The 16,445-nt window shown below is 43.0% G+C and overlaps 2 protein-coding genes across 9 annotated transcripts in view; one reads left to right on the top strand and one right to left on the bottom strand.

Moving 5' to 3' along the window:
- The first annotated feature begins 312 nt into the window (after window positions 1-312).
- On the top strand, window positions 313-4,390 carry arl6ip4 (ADP-ribosylation factor-like 6 interacting protein 4). 5 transcript variants are annotated; one of them, XR_013935502.1, is made up of 6 exons: window positions 316-582; window positions 1,016-1,369; window positions 2,143-2,260; window positions 2,346-2,415; window positions 3,290-3,846; window positions 4,052-4,390. XR_013935502.1 is itself a non-coding variant. In XM_080468374.1 (5 exons), the coding sequence occupies exons 1-5, from the start codon at window positions 420-422 to the stop codon at window positions 3,344-3,346; spliced, it is 762 nt and encodes a 253-aa protein (XP_080324500.1). In that variant the 5' UTR covers window positions 313-419; the 3' UTR covers window positions 3,347-4,390. The 5 variants fall into 5 exon arrangements, 1 of the variants encoding a protein (XP_080324500.1); XR_013935503.1 differs by having other exon boundaries at window positions 4,035-4,390; XR_013935504.1 differs by having other exon boundaries at window positions 3,290-3,853; window positions 4,035-4,390.
- Window positions 4,391-5,561: 1,171 nt separating this feature from the next.
- The window catches only part of LOC308112673 (membrane-associated phosphatidylinositol transfer protein 2-like), a 44,592-nt gene continuing 33,708 nt past the window's right edge, over window positions 5,562-16,445 (bottom strand). For 2 of the 4 annotated variants that reach the window (XM_080468371.1, XM_080468370.1), the window contains exons 13-25: window positions 16,204-16,418; window positions 15,904-16,079; window positions 15,437-15,607; window positions 13,031-13,195; window positions 11,325-11,618; window positions 10,689-10,837; window positions 10,475-10,591; window positions 10,194-10,310; window positions 9,937-10,085; window positions 9,684-9,833; window positions 9,413-9,593; window positions 9,163-9,291; window positions 5,562-8,222 (exon numbers count right to left, since the gene is read on the bottom strand). In XM_080468371.1, coding sequence (XP_080324497.1) covers window positions 7,845-8,222; window positions 9,163-9,291; window positions 9,413-9,593; window positions 9,684-9,833; window positions 9,937-10,085; window positions 10,194-10,310; window positions 10,475-10,591; window positions 10,689-10,837; window positions 11,325-11,618; window positions 13,031-13,195; window positions 15,437-15,607; window positions 15,904-16,079; window positions 16,204-16,418 — 2,391 coding nt within the window. In that variant the 3' untranslated portion in view covers window positions 5,562-7,844. Of the gene's footprint in view, window positions 8,223-9,162; window positions 9,292-9,412; window positions 9,594-9,683; window positions 9,834-9,936; window positions 10,086-10,193; window positions 10,311-10,474; window positions 10,592-10,688; window positions 10,838-11,324; window positions 11,619-13,030; window positions 13,196-14,168; window positions 14,322-15,436; window positions 15,608-15,903; window positions 16,080-16,203; window positions 16,419-16,445 lie in introns of all 4 variants that reach the window. The other 2 variants (XM_080468373.1, XM_080468372.1) reach the window with 2 other exon arrangements.

The following is a 16,445-nucleotide window of genomic DNA, read 5'->3' as shown; positions in this document are numbered from 1 at the left end:
AGGTCAAATACAACTTATATATATATATATATATAGAGAGAGAGAGATATAGATATAGATATATATGCAGAGCCTATTTTGTTCTAATATGTCTTCATTACATCCATTATATGCACTTTTAATAAATCATAAAGGAACTTTATTCGGGGGTGAAAAAATAAGCACTAATACACCATCGTGTTATGTTTTATTTAAATGCATATATGTGATGAAATGATCTTTATCCGTGTTAAAACGGTCTTTATCCCAGTTTAACGTGAGAACAATGCGCTAGATTAAAGTAGGAACTAGGAACCTTTATAACGCCGCACCGGCACATCGACGGAAGGAAATCACAGACGAACACGGCTCAGTAAACAGATTTCACTCCAACATCACAATCTCGTCTTTGCAACCGTGAAAGCAGCGTTTGGTTGCGGATGGATCGCAGCAGGTCAGCGGACAGAGCTGGACGAGAGAAGAAACAGGAGAAAAAGAGGAAGAGGACACGGTCGTCCTCCTCCTCCTCCTCCTCTTCCTCCTCCAGCAGCAGGAGTCGGAGCAGATCATCCAGAAAGAAAAGTTCACACAGGAACAGTCGAGGTTTGCGCTTCACACCATGAGATCTGCACCGTTTGACAGAAATGATGTTAATGTCCATTTCCTGAGGACCGAGCTGAAGAGGCTCGATTCACTTCAGTTCAAACTAGCTAGTCCAGTTAAAGAGGAGGGACAGTCTCCTTCACAGGCAGACAAAAAGCTCTTCTAGTCCCTCTGCTGTGCTTTTAACTCGTGTAGAACCCCCTGCAGCCCTCTTAACAGCATGTCAACTGAGCCTCCAAACCAGACCAGCGGCCAAGGATCAGCCTGCAGGTTTACATGATGCATAAAATACAACTGGAATATGTCAATCTATAAGGAGCTGGTCCTCTGGACTTTGGCTTGGACTCGCTGGACCTCATTCTGAATGCTCCTTCTACAGCCACTTACCTTTAATCATTCTATACAAGTCACATCTGCTCTGTTTGCTCCTCAGATGACAAAACACAAAGAAAGAAGCACAGGAGACACTCCTCTTCCTCGTCGTCTTCCTCTTCCTCATCAGCTGCCTCCTCTTCCTCCTCCCCGTCTTCATCGTCGTCCGATGACAACAAGGCGAAGAAGAAGAAGAGCAAAGGCAAGAAAAAGAAGCTGAAGAAGAACAAAGCGAAGCTAAAGAAGCAGAAGAAAAAAGAGGAGAAGAAGAAGAAGAAGTTAAAGAAGAAGGAGAAGAAGGAGCAGAAGAAAAAGATGAAAGTTGAAGCTCTGCCGTGCACAAGCCCGGTGGAGAAAGCACCGTCCTATCTGGAGGTGTGGCAGAGTGAGGAGGGGGCGGTGGAGCTGGGACCAGGTGAGACATAAACCGACCGGCCCACAACTCATGGTTCAACAGGCCTTTTATCCAAAGTAACAAGTAACACACCATGTGTTCTTTGTTACTAGTATTTCAGGTACTTTCAGTGAGAAATGTAGATTCTCTCGCAACTTGTTTCTTTTAATCTCTACGTTTGAACAAAAATATTTGTACTTTATGCTTCCTGTGTTCGCCCACATTAAAAACAAAAGCAGGACAAAAATGCATTCTATGTTCAAACACGTTTAACAGTCTGTACTTTGTCTGAAAAGATCGTGAGTAAATAATACGAATACTTTTGTCACTGGTACAGGACCATAAGTAGTAAAGGTAAAGAAAAAAAGAACATGAATAAATGACATAAAATGTTCCTTCCAGTACAGTTCATAGCGGGAATAGTTTCCTGAATGTTTGCAGAAGAAATCTTCAAAGGTTTGAGATTGGCAGTTGGATTTATGTTAAAAAGATGTAATCTCAGGAATCTCTTTAGAGAGCAGCTTTTAAAGATGTGAAGAGTTCGTACTGTTTAAACAACACGAACCTGTTTTTTCATTCAGAAAGGTAAAAAGTCAGTACGCGCCGTCTCAATGTTAGTTTCTATATTTGACAGTAATCTGATGTGTTCACTTACCTTGTCTTGTGTTGATATAAAAGACCAATTCTAAATAGAAACAGTCAAAAGGACAACAAGACCACACATTCAGTCCAAAGAGCAATATATAATAATCTTTCTCACGCAATCCCAATGGTTGCTCTGCTCTCCTGTGCAGTGATGACGGATGAGCAGAAGGCTCGACTCTCCACCAAGAGACCTCTCACCAAGGAGGAGTACGAGGCCCGGCAGAATGTGATCCGCAGGGTGGTGGATCCTGAAACCGGACGCACCAGGTGAGGAACCAGTCCGTCACAGGCTGGTGGGGCAACAAACTGTCCCGTCTACTGAGACCATGTCTGTCCAAATGCTCTCTCCTAGACTGGTGAGAGGCGAGGGGGAGATCATTGAGGAGATCGTCAGCCGAGAGAAACACAAAGATATCAACAAGGTAAAGGAGAAGGTTCACGGCAGGGCTTTGTGAAATGGAAACAAAATGTTACCACATCATGAAACTCTAGTTTTGCCCCGTCGTATGTTTGGAAGTGCTTTTCTGCTCAACTCCACTTGGAACGGGTCGTTTGTCAATGAACCAGACTGATCAGGTTCCTCCAGAGAACTGACACTTCTATTGACCCTTTTAACAGCTCATTGTTTGTGAAGTCTAGAAATAGTTGTGCATTAAAAAAAAATAAATCCTCTTAGATCTGCTGTTTCTGATCACCTCAGCCTGCTGAAACCTAAAAGTATAGGTACATTTGAATACAATGGAAAAGTTAATAAATAGTGAAACCTCTTTGTATTTTTGATTTATTAAGTAAAAAAAAGACAGAATATTGGAGTGTATTTTTCAGATAAGTTATAATCAAAAATGTCGGCTTAGAAACAACCAAAAAAACCAAAACAACTTTTCAGTGATGTTCTCATTTTGGAACACACATTTGTATGAAGCATTTTCGAATTTGGCCCCTGATGGAAATAAAAGGCGAACATATTGGTTGTGAAAGTAAAGATTCTAGTAATATATTCCATATCAGAATGTTATCGGCGATGTGTTTTAGCAAGTTCGATGGACTATAAGGCGGGTGACTACGTCTTAGTGGTTTCATAATACCTTCTCATTTTTCCAACCTTGCTAACTGATGGCAGACAAGAAGTGAAATGTGTTTTTTCTTACCCACTGAGATGCTCAGTCTGAACTTCAGCAGGTCGTATTGAACGTGTCTTCTTTTTTTGTTGTGATATGATTTGACCTAACCTTTCAAAACGGCTGCACTCGGCGTGGTTTGCGAGGGTAATTAACTGAACCTCATTTGACTCTGCAGCAAGCCACTAAAGGAGACGGAAACGCCTTCCAGAGAAAACTGGGCGTCAACAGATAGAAAACCTCGTCTTCGCAGCTTCACTTCTTCTTAAAAGAGTTTGTCAGTTCAGCTCAAACTGTGAAAAACATCCCTAACATTGACAATAATGTACAGTTTTAGTAAAAGCATTGACTGGGGGCTTTTTTTTTTCAGGGATTTCAACTGAGGGTAGATTAAATTTTTGATGGATTCTGCTGCTCAGAATTCTAGTCCAGCTTCTGAACGACATCATCGTGGAGGGGAATTGACAGATTGAGGGATTTTTATATTTGAGTTCATGTTGATCACAAATGAGATGGAAATTTTAATGTGTTGAGTTAATTGAAGAGCGACGGGAGCAGCAACAATGCGGCATGATGACGTTCAATGTTTACATTGTTTCATGCAGTTCTACTAGTGATTTTTTCTTAATGGATTTCAGTGTTTTAGGATTCAGCCTGAACAACTTTGGTTCAGCAAACTTCTGTTGCATGTTTCTTTAAAACATAAAGACTTGAGTCCATTTTTGTGCGCTACATGCATACGGTACAGCAGGGCTCCCCAGTCCCGGGCCTCGAGGGCGGTGTCCTGCCGGTTTCAGCTCTCTCCCAGCTTCAGCGCGCCTCAACCTAATGATGACGTCATCGTCTAGCTTGTAAAAAAGCCAAGTAACGACCCCTTGTTGCGTTCAGGTGTGTTGCAACTGGGAGAAACCTAAAACATGCAGGACACCGGCCCCTCGAGGCCCGGAATTGGGGAACCCTACTGTAGATCCACTTATAGACGTTTCGTTTCATTTGTCTTTTGAAACCAGTTTCCATTTGTGTGAACTGTTGAAATCTAGTCTCTCTTCATTGCCGATACATTTGTCACAATCCGTTTTCTTAAGATCTTTTCCTTGTAAGTTGCATTCACTTCCTGTGTTTTTTAAAGTGTGGGGGGGAAAAAAGTCCATCGTCACCCAGTTGTTCTTTATATGTTCTTTATACACTGTACATAAAAACACAAGGGAATGGATAAAATTAAATTATCCAAAACCTACAAGATACACACCCTGTACAATTAAAATATTTTCCAAGCATGATTTACCGTGTGATGTTTTATGTACACAGCTTGTGAATGCTCACACAGTTGCGGCATTGCATTAACCCGGGGGGGGGGGGCAGTTGGCGAAATATCCTTCCTCCTTTTCAACAATTCCTCCAAAACAAACCACAGCCTCTTAATAAAATATGGCCTTTTCCTGTTAATTCTACAAGAACAGTCTATCCCTTCCCATGAAGCCTGTCTGGCTGCGAGCGGCCCGCGGTCATTCGGTTTAGGCCTGTGCGACACGTGGTAATAATGTAAGGCAGAGAAGGCAAGTGTAAGGCCTCCGGTAATGTGTGTGTCAGTAGCAGAATCCAGGTGATTGTCTGCCCGGAGGTATCCAGACTTCACAGATCACCGCACCGCTTCAGCTTTACATTCTCTGGATTTCAATATCCAGGCCGTTCAGATCAGGGAGAAATGACTCAGTAGTTACTGGCGGTAGATGAGTGCATGTTTTCCAGCATCGTCGGTCCGTTTGTTTCTCCGCTTTCCACACACATGCATAAACCAGCAGCTTTTGTAAGAATTATGGCTTCAGGCCGAATCTCGACGAAGTCAAAATGCAGAGGAACAGTCCTGATTTTGAGTTTAAAGGTCCTTGCAAATTAGGACTTTGGATGATGGCGAAAATATTAAAGACACACCTCTGTACTACTGAACACAATTCAACCGCTGCATGAACTGAACCTTCAAAATGCTCACCTGCAGGCTCCTTCCGTCAAAACCGTGGCTTTTACTGCAGGGACGTGAAGCTAAACGGCATCATTTTGGGGCGTACCGCACCTAATAATGTGACAAAGCAGATTTGTCTGGACGCCCCCCGTGCTGGAGACATCGCAGCGAAGAAAAAACTGAAAGCCAGCATGTCGTTTCACCGAAGAGAAAATGTGACTGCGATGTGTCACACCCTCTGTGGCACTTTGACATGAGAAAAGTCGCCGGTTTAAAACGTGCGTCTGGGCGTCTGGGCAGTGCCACTCCGTGTCGAGACGCCCCTCTGCGACTCAGCGTCTGTTAAATATGTGCCTGTTTAACTGATTGTCAATGCACTGTGAGTTCCTCAACAGTCTGCTTGATCCGGTGGAGAGGCTCATATTGCACATTTTCCCTTTCATATGGAGCCCATATTGGTCCGTTGCACTGAGCTCTGTGCAAGCCTATCTGAGGGACAAATAAACATCATTTGAATGAATAAGTCACAACTATTTCTTTTTTTTTTTTTACCCTTTTTAGAAACAAATGGCAAACAGCATAAAGTAAATCTTAACTCTTGTGTTCCTACTTCCAACAGCTTATTGTACAGAATTTACAATTTACCCATTGTATTCCTCTGAAGGCGCAGCAGAACAGAGACGGAGACCTTACCCTAAGGAGGATCATCTATGAGCACATTCAACGCTTCATTTACAGCGGAGGGATAAGCAGACAGCAGCCAAATCCCGTATTTCCAAAATAGTAAATAACAAACATACAATATATGACACAAGGTCAAAGTTCTGTTGATACAACTCTGGTGATCTGTGAGTCAATAATAGTAGTAATAATAATAATAATAATGATCATTAAAAACAAAGTACAATACTGTGCCAGGGAAAAACCTCACAGTTTTGGCTGCTGCAACTGAAGTTTGAAGAGAAAGTTCACGGAATAGCTAAAGAAATCTTAAAAGACTATTTTGTTCACAAAATCGGTACATTTTAAAATATCTATATTTTTAAATAACAATAATTATCATCGATCAATAATCCTGAATGAGTTGGTGTTTACCCCCAGAGTAAAGAAGACACTTGAAACAGGTCTCCAATAGACCAGATACTAAATCTACACTGTAATGTAACAATTATATACAAAGCCTTGTTAAAGGCGTTCAACTACATATAGTTACACAAAATCTACTCTGTTTGTACACAAGGAGAACCGAGTCACTCCCTCTCCCATCACACACAGCATATCGTTCTATACTGTTTTACTTTGGCACATTAACTGTACAGTAGGACATGATTCCCCCCTGCTGCGGATTCATACATTACTCCTTCAGGAAAGTACAGCAGCACAGTAATGTGTAACGTGGTGAAATGCTATAATAATAATGATAATAAAAAAAAAATTATAGAATCCATTTCAGCTGCAGTTAAAGGGTCATTTTGAAATTTTCCTCTAGTGGCATTTGGGGGAACCTTTGCATCTAAGAGCCGAGCTGAAAACAAGCAAAAGAGGACTGTGTACGTAATAATATTCAGTTGCAGCTGTTTGTAATGTGTGTGAACTCCAATTCATCCATCTCAAAAAAACAATTTCATCAAAGGTAGCACTACGAGGGCAAAGCCTCCACCAGCTGATATTTGATTTAGTGTGAGATATTGATCGCGATCACACACATTGTCACCTATCTTAGCCAATTAATGAACCAACATGTCTTTAAACAGGAGCACCCAGAAAACACCACACAATGCACGAGGAGAAGAAGCATAGTCCACACAGAAAGGCCTCTAAATCCAACAGTGAAACGGTGAGAGTGCTAAATGCCACACCGCCGTGTATACACAAACACACGATGTCCGGGAGAAATTCAGTTTCACCTAAAAAGCTTAGATGGTTGGATTACTAGCAAAAGAGAAAATGAGCAAGTGCACAGGAAGAACATGCAAACTGTGTGTTGTTTTGAGGCAACAGTGCTAATCACTGTATCAACCCGGTACTTGGGGGTGGGGGAAGTCAATCATTTGATATTAACTTTGTTCTATATTGGGTTTGTTGGTTAAAAAAATTTATAAAATGAAATTAATGAAAATATTTTGTTTTGAAGTTTGTTGTCGATATTTAAAAAAAAAAAAAGACACATTCAGTCCAGTTTCACCTGATTCTCAGCTCTGCTCCATGACTAAAGTATATTACATAAAAAGAACGTAGCTTATAAAGTACCATCCACAGAGTTGGTCTCTGTGGTGACTGTTGTGCTTGTGTTGGCCACAACACGGTGCCAGTGACTGAGCAGGATCAGCACGTGGACCCGATACAAGCTGTCTGTAACAACTGTTGTGTTGTTCGCTGCAGAAAACAGCACGGGGTGCTTTTGTGTGTGTAACCGGCTCCTCTCGGAGCTTGTCGAAGGAGGGAAACTGACCTTGTATTCAATATTTACTAAACACCAGAAACAGTCTGGATCCTGACAGGATTATCTGGGTCTGTTTCAGGACCAGTCCTCTTGAAATGCCTGTTGTGTCAGTTTTACAATGAATAGAGCTGCAGCTTTGGTCCATAAATGCTTGTTTTTAATATGACTGCTGTTAGTTATATAAAGAGTGGTTTGGAGCACCTGATGTTTTATTTTTGTGGTATTTACCCATCTGGTGCACACCAACTGTTTTTCGCTCTTTATGTCTCTTCCCCAGCCTTGTGTTTGTGAGTCTCTCTTGGAGGGAACTCCCACATTGTCCCCCTCGTCTCATTTCGGGCTGAATATTCCCGGCTCCAGCTTGGTGCTGCTGCTGCGGCCCCAACAGCTTGCAGTGATGCTCATGCTGCGCTGCGTCGCTCCCTGGCTGTAAGTGCGATCCAGTCGCTCCCTCTCCAGCCTCTCGCTGTCCGACTGGCTCTGCGTGCGCTCCGGTCTGTTGTGTATGTTGCCTGTCGGGGAGCTGGGGGCCGGCTGCGAGGAGATGGTACGCAACAAGTGATTCCTCTTCCTGAGGAAGTCGCTGTTTGCACCCAGGCCGAAGCTTCCTTTGCGTAGCACCATGCGCGCACTGCTGGACTTGGCAGGCCGAGAGCGGTGGGTGTACTCCAGCTGGGACAAGTGAGCTGCGTATCCCTCTGTGATGAACTGTTATGATATAAAGAGTAAAGGCAGTAAGACTTGGAGCTTCGCAAATGGATTCACTATTGTTTAAAGTCAAAACACTGAGCATTTTCTTGTTTTTCCTGCTTCTGTTTTATCATAAAGTCCTTTTTGCGTTAAGGAATGGGCCACCTACAACGTTTGGTAATGAAAAAGCCCAAAACTCTATTCCAGCTTTAGCTTTAAAGATGATTAAAATTAAATTAAAGTGCAGATTTCTACCAGAATATCATGTCTTCAGTGGTGTGTTAATGAGTAACTGGTAAGTGAGAAAAGCCCCACAATCCATCTGAAAACAGTAAAACCTGATATGGCAGTGGTCGGGAATTGTACTCTGTGTAACAAATAAAGTTATTTTCACCCGAAAACCTGTAAAGGACCTGTGCAGAAATAGTGTGTGAAAATAAACTGTATCTTCAGAGATTCATTTCATATCCCTCTTGGCTAATGTATGCAATGAGAAGCTTCTTTGTCTTTTTTTAGGACTGACAGTGGCTGTAAAGTGGCACCGCAGGTTTGGTTTGGTGTGAGCGCTTGTAATGTGAATGCTGCAAACTGGGAAATAGGACATTCCCAACTAGCAACTATACTAGATTCTAGCTGCGTGAAGAAAATCTGCATAGTTTGCAGATGTCTTTTGATATGTGCGTTTGCAATCCATAATATATTTCATGTGCTATACACCTCCTAAAAACCACTATGCAGCCACAATAACACTGTTAAACTTGTTTCCATGTCAACAATAAAACACAAGTTTACATATGTAAGTAATAACCTCATCCAGATCAGCGTACACAATTAGTCATAAACGAAATAATTTTTATTGTAATTTGAGTGTCTACTTATTCTCACAATACAATGAAGTAATAATCCAGAAGAAAACAGCATTCTTTGCCAAGCTTTGTAGTAATTGATCGATTGGTACCTGGCACTGGTGCTGCATCTTCTTAGAAGGTCTACCGACAATGTATATTTGAGTCGGCGGGAGGCCGATGGCGGTGTAGACTGAAATGTCTTTGGTTGATCCATAGCCAGCGAAGATCTTCATGTGAGCCTGAAATCAGTCAAATGAAGAAAAGAATCATAAAGAACTGTGAATACCAGTCAAATCGTAACACAATTGGTAACGTAGTGACCCAGTTGATGATTAATGTCTTTCAAACACTGACACTGACTTCGGTTAGAGTCTTGAGGAAGTTCGCCTTGTGTCTGAGGGGGTCGTGGACCAGGCCGTCACAGAAGGAAACGATGCCATGAGGAAAGTTGTGCTGGGACAACCAAGCCACGACGCGCTGCTTCTGCATGTCTGGGCGTCCAGTCACATAAATGATCAAGTAGCCTAAATCCTGCCAGTGCCTACCAATGAGGAGAGAAAGTGAACTCTAGTAAGTTAAAAAAGAAAACCTCAGCCTCGAGATGATCAGACACGAGGGAGCAGAATCATACCTGACGACATCCACAGCTCCTGCCCTCACTTTGGGATCACTGCCCATGATCGAGACACTCGCAGCAAAAGACCCATCAATGCTGAAAACGACAAACTCTGTGCCGCGAGGAATAACTGTCAGGTAGCTGTCTGCACATGTGTGGTCACCCCTGAGGAGTACAAACAGAAAAGCTAAATATGTGAACTGAGCTCAAAAGGAGAAGAAGGAAATGCAAAAAAAGAAATAAAAAGAAATTGGCATGTGTATCTTACCTGACAACCATTTTGACGGGGTAGACTCCTATCCCCAGACGTTTGTCCTCGGGGATGACAAAGGACACACGGCCACTGCTGTTGGTCACCTCTGTGTTGAAGTAAACCCATTCACCTGATGGAGGCTGTGTCATGATGTGGAGGTCAACCTAGAAAAACAAAGACGTGACAAGTCATTCCCCGATTATAAAAAGAGAACCAACAAGGGACAGAGGAGCAGGCTATTGTGGTGGAAGAGATGACAGACGTGTGTTCACCTTCTCCCCGGCTAAAGTGACCATGTCCAGAGGACCATACATGAAACGCCCTGTCACCACCTGCTGGTTGCCTTCAGTGAACACTGCGTCGTTCACCCGGTGGTTGGCAGTGACATTCTGTCCAGTGAAGAAAGGAGAGACACAAGATGAATTGCTGTTTTATGTATATTTCATTCAATAAACCCAGAAAAATGCAAATCTATTCAGAGTGTTTTTCTGTGACAGGCAGTACTGAAGCAGCATGAAAAAGTTTTTTTTTTTTCTAAAAACCTGGTACCCACCCTGATCTTGACGTGAGTTCTCTTGCGGAGCCACTTTTCTCGAGGCTTCGAGGGTGTGAATTCAGACACTTCCTTTCCATCGAGCTCCAAAATGCTTGAGTTGTCGTGCCTCATGACCTATGAGACATTGTAATGACTCACCTCAGTATGTGAACAGAAGCCCAACAACCTGCAGGTTACATTTAACGGCTATTATGAGGGTTCGCTCACTCACCTGCCTCAGGAGAAAAGACACAACATCGGTGGACTCCCAGTACGATGCATGGAAAAGGTGCGGCAGAGCCACTGTGGGGAAAGCGGTCAGAGCATCGGGGCAGTACAGGGCAAAGTCCAGCCGCTTTGTGCCCCACCAACGTGCTGCAACTGTGGTAAGAATGGAGTGGATAGGATGCGGACATGTAAGATGAAACGTTAAGTGTCAGTGTGAGGTACGTGATGTCAGGCATAAGGTACAACAAGAAAGTTGATCTTCAACCAAATCATCAGCAGTCGCAGCAGTTCTTCAGCTAAAGGAAAGAAAGGCAGCCCCCTGGAATAATTATGAAGAAAACCAAGGACAAACAGAAGAGAGTTAGATAAGTTAGAGAAGATTAGACTATATGAGCAAGTAAAAATGGTTATTTGTGTTAGTTTTCGCATGAGTAATGATTCTGGATTTGGAAAAAAAGAGCAAGATTGAGATTTTCACTCCCCATTGGTGCAACAGATTGCACTTGAATCAATTTTGAAAGAACTGAAGTAAAGGGGATGAAAGAGAGGCTTGTTGGAAGCGCAGCCCTTAGTTGCAGCAGACAGAAGAAACCTGCATTCTTCATGTTGATTTTAGAAGTCCCCTCGCTGAGAAAAATACCTTGGTCCACTTCTGCTTGGGAGTCCAGGAACACCAGATCACATATAGCATAGTCCAGCCCCGCAGACAGGCAGGTCTCGTACTGGCCAGAGGAACTCAGATCGTCACTATTGTCTGCCTCACCGTCCATTTCTGTGACTAGATCTGCATCAGGTGATCCTGCGGACTCGCCAGCCCCTGCTTTCTTTTTTCGGGACTTAGGAGGACTTTTCAGGAAGAATTTGTTTTGTGACGATAGGGCGAGTTGGGACAAAAGACTGAACTTTTTGGATTGGTTATTCTCACAAGATTCGGCTATGGAGGAGAAAAAGAGAAAGAGACCATGTGATAAATGGATAGATATTTGCATGTGACAGATTATGACAGTTTAAAGAGTTTTCAGGGTGATGTTAGAGTGTGTCCAGCTTTTAACTGCGAATGTTTAGGATTAAGAAAATATTAGTAACAGGGAAAGTGAGCAGTCAGTGTCGGGTTCTCGAAGGTCCTCAGATGTTCTGGTGTTGAGGGAGCAGATGAATGTATTCGTTAGTTTATGTGTCTCTCCAGGTGGTAAAACAGCAGCGTTCAGGACAGTGACGTGGAGTACAAATACATGTTCTGCTAACAAAAGTGAAGGAGGAGGGAGGCAGGACTTTGGAAGACAAGAAAACAAAGAGGAAACGGTACTGGTTATCTCAGCAGACACTGCAATAGGGAGTGGATGATGCAGGAATGGCTGAGGGAAGCAGGTGTCCACATGCATAACAACATCAGATAAATGCAGCACTCGTCCATTGCATTTACATTTACACAGTGGGCAAGATTAAGACAGACAGTGGAAAGCGGCGCTAAGCTTACTCCTTTTTTTTTTTTTTTTTTTAGAAACCTGATCTCATCATGAATTGAATTTCAACAGGAGTTGGACAAAACACCTTGAGTCTCCCTAAAGTTCAGGCGCAGAGTCTGACTGAAAGCAGGAACAGCAAATGGACCGACCAGATCGCTTCAGGTGGAGTGCAGTGTGTGGATGTTGTGGGGGAGTGGCTTTCAAAGTGTAGGGCAACCCCCAGTGGCTACTGAAGAGTTTGAGTTGGGGCGCAGCAGCAGGAACAATGCAGGAGTCAGTATGACACCTTTTCCCAGAATATTCTTTTACTTTTTAAATGGAAGGTAAAAGTAGGATTAAATCCAGTGAAATAAATAGATCAGTACTTAAAGTAAGTGTAATGGAAACAAAACAAAAAAACAAACGATAAGATTACATTTGCAAGGAAGCTGAAATTACAAAACCATAAGTAAAACGGTTAAAGTGTTTGTGGACTGTATGCAAAACATCAAAGATATAATAGATAAAAACATCTAACTAGCATGAGAATCCAGATGTTAACTTTAATAACCAATATTGGGAAAAATGTAACTAAAAATAACGACTTGGTCTGAAACAAAACCTCTGGAAGGTGAGAGTTGGAAGAAGGGGGTGGGGAGGTGAGCAATGTGGTTCAGGCTCTGTGTATGAGTGTGTATAAGGGTGTGTGTGGTTTGGGGGGGGGGGGGGGGGGTCACCCTACTACACTGAAAACTCCTGATGTCAGGAAGTCAGCGGGAGAAACCAGAGGATGAGAGAAAAGTTGGCCTGAGAGTGAGAGAGAGAGTGAGAATAGCTGGAGGAGTGTTGGTGTGAGTGCAAGAAAGAGAGAGAGGAACCGGCTGGTAGTGAGAACACTTACTGTTGGCTATGTTGGTGGCAGTGTAACTGTCTGCCATTCCTGAGACCTGGCTGGCAATGCTGACCTCACTGGCCCTCCGCTGGCCCCGGGAGAAGGGGCCCATTACGGGGGATGAGGGGTACGAACTGTCCATGAAGACACCACCATGAGACTGAACAACATCCGCTATTGAGCCCAAACAAGGAGATCCCATTAGACAGAGACACAGGTAAGGGGAAACTCACAGTGATGGGGGAAGGGGAGATGTGGATTAGGGTGGCGGGAGAGAAATGTGACAGCAGGCACCATGGTTTCAGAGGACATGTGAAACCACAAGGCAGCCGCATGCTGGCCAAGGTCAGATTTCTTCAACCCACCAACATAAAACCAGCACATGAACACATACAACACGTAGTGAATGTAACATCACAGATGGCCACATGATACTCATGAATTAGTATCTCTAATGAAGGTTATTCTTATCTAATGATGAGGTAATATCAGAATTCATTATTGAAATAGTGCCAGAGATGCTACAAACGATCAGATGACCTCTGACCATTTGAACCAGGAGGACCATAGTGCGCAGAAATAACCACTGAACAAACACATCAAGAGCAGCATAATGTAAACCTTTTATCTGTGATCCAGATGACAGTGAAACAAAAAAATGTTTTGCTGACATAAATAATCAGATTTTCTGGAGATGATGCAGACACACTTAAATTTGGCTTAAAAAGAGCAGCACAAACACAAACTTTTTCGCCCTACAAACACTGACAGAGACATGAATTTGTGATGGCACACGATGGACACATGATCTCTGTATCAGATTTTTGCAAAGTATTTTTGTGACATGATGCCACAACCTTTTTTAGTTTTGTAATAAGAAAATATGAGAACCACAGATCCACCTATTAAACTTAGTGATGAGATTTCCAACAGAACATACTGATTAATACACACAGAGAAGTAGTTTAGTTTTTGTGTGAAAAAACAGAACTGCAGTTCTTGACTGCGAAGGCAACAGCCAAAATACTAAGGGCATGTAGTGGATGAAAAATCTGATAAAAGTCAGACACGACAGTAAGAAGGATGAACAAAGAAACAAGTAAACGAGGGTCAGAATGGATGTGGGTGAATGGGAGAGGCTACACACACTCCATAGTGGCGGGTGTGGCTTTGAGGATGCCCTCCTGCCAGTTTAGCACAGGTACAGGGATGCAGGTCTCACTGATGGTCTCCTGACAGCGAAGGGACAGGGGAGGTCCGCTGTCAAGCAGCAGCTGAGCGTTGCTCTGGACTGTCTCCACTACAGAGGGAGGTGGAGGGGCAGAGGGGACAGAGGTGGGGGTGGGGGGGTGTTAGAGGTAGAAAGCCAGGTATACAGATATGGGGACAGGAGGCCAAGAGAAAGAGGAAAGAAGACAAAGAAGACACAAAAACATATGAAGCAAGAACAACCGGACATGAGACAAGATAGAGTCATGCCCTTAGAGGAGCCCATTTCTTTTTAGACCACAGCTGCTCCTCTGTCCTATACTGTACTGTATCAACTTATTTTGCCGGTTTCTTGCCTTATATTTTTTCATAAAATTTTAAATAACACTTTGTTGAACTAAGGTAATTCGACATCTGATAAAGAGATTTAGCATTAAAGCCCTGGCCTGGAGTAATGAGGAAATTGCCTAAGAGTTGTGTACTCTATTATAGGAACTTGTTCTTGAACCCCAAACTGCATGCAGAACATTTCCAATACAAACACAATTTCAGTCCTATTTTACAGAAGCACGTTCAGTGCAATGTACCATGCGTGTAGAAATAGACGTTACAAAGGTGACATTAGATTTCCTCTATTCTCAAATGAAAGATTACCACCCAGTCGTAATGACATAATAGTAAAAGGCAAGTATTTCAAGCTGCTCATTAGTTACTTTATTAACTGCTGCATTATTTTGCTCAGTGAAAACAGATATTTGCATGAAGGATATAGGGTGAGGCTCTAAGGGTTACTCCATTATAATGAACAGTCCAAACATAAACCATCAGCAGGACTATGATCACACTGAGATGAATAAACTACTTCACAAAAGACACTGAAGCACAAAACTGCAGAAAAATGCTACATTTTTCTTGAAGACAGAGTTAATCTGGGAGGGAATTCACAGAGTGCTACTGAGGCATCTTTAAGGCATGACTATGGTGTACATCCTCAAAAAAGGAAAACACAAAGGAGGGGAGTCAATGATTATTTGAAGTGTCAGCTCATGTGGTCTTATCTCAGGAGTTAAAAGTAGAAATCATACAGCCATAATATCACAAGAAGTGGAGCATTTGTGTGTGTGAATCGAAGTCAGAAACTCCATAAAGTGTATGATTGGGTATTTATAAAATTGTATTCATACATCATCAGTGTGAAGGACTTACCAAGTAAGGCAGAGTTGCCGTCTCCCAGGGGAAAGCGCTGGTATCGGGGTACGCTGAAGGGAGGAAGGAGGTGAAATTTCCTCTCCAGCAGAGGCTCCAGACGGGAGGCTGAGGGGTCGGCTGGGTGGAACAGGTTATAGACCTGCTGACAGGCAGGTCGCAGCTGAGCCACTAGGGGGAGAAATTACACCAAAGACATGAGATAGGAAAAGGGAGGAACCAGAGAGTGCGGGGAGAGGTTCACAACAGTGTCTTTTGATATTTCCTCTCAATAATACACCAGGTCTACAATACATTTAACTAGACATGTTTTAATACCAACCTACATGCCACTGGACTGAATATGTACATTTCTAGGTAGTAGCAAACTGTTGTTCAGCTACTTATTACACCAATCGAAGCAATCACATTTGTTACTGCCACATTAATGACACTAGAGACAACATTCCCAGCATGAGAACGCTTACCATCCAACATAGGAATTACAGTTTTCCTCAGGGCGAGCACCAAACCCAGAGGGGAGCCAAAGAGGAAAAAGTCGGACACCTCAAAGTCAAACTTCCCAAGAGAGCATCCGTCCAGCATAGTGCTGCTGCTTGACCTGCGAGACACAGCGTCACTCCGCAAGACACTGGAGTGTAAGCTGGAAGGAAAGCACAAAGTCACATGCCAGGATACAAACATCTAAGACAACAAAACAAAAAAATAATAAAAAATGCAGAGTAATGGCTGTTTAATTTCACTTAAGTAAAGGTTGCTGTCCTCACCTGGTCAGGAAAGCCTGGTGTTGTTTTATCGTGTCCAGCTCGTAGGTGGAGGAGTCGCTTCTCTTGCGCTGCAGTTGTCTCTTGGTGTCGTCACCTGAGCTGGCACGCGGGATGTCAATGTTACTGCGACTCAGGTGGCGGCTTCCCTCCAATGTCGGAGATGCTGAACCATGTCCACTGTTGACAATAATGCCAGGAGAGAGCAGGTCCTGGTCCTACAGAGGGCATATATAGATGTGTAA

This window comes from Lipophrys pholis, assembly GCF_963383615.2.
Source record: "Lipophrys pholis genome assembly, chromosome: 7".
Lineage (NCBI taxonomy): Eukaryota > Metazoa > Chordata > Actinopteri > Blenniiformes > Blenniidae > Lipophrys > Lipophrys pholis.
Note: the sequence above shows the minus strand (reverse complement) of the source record. Positions and strands in the feature narration are given on the sequence as shown.

What these genes read in the sequence shown, in the direction of transcription:
- arl6ip4 (XM_080468374.1), top strand. Translation starts at nt 420, where the DNA reads ATGGATCGCAGCAGGTCAGCGGACAGAGCTGGACGAGAGAAGAAACAG. An exon ending in GGCGGTGGAGCTGGGACCAG is followed by an intron (nt 1,370 to 2,142) that starts GTGAGACATAAA and finishes TCTCCTGTGCAG; the next exon opens with TGATGACGGATGAGCAGAAG. An exon ending in CCTGAAACCGGACGCACCAG is followed by an intron (nt 2,261 to 2,345) that starts GTGAGGAACCAG and finishes GCTCTCTCCTAG; the next exon opens with ACTGGTGAGAGGCGAGGGGG.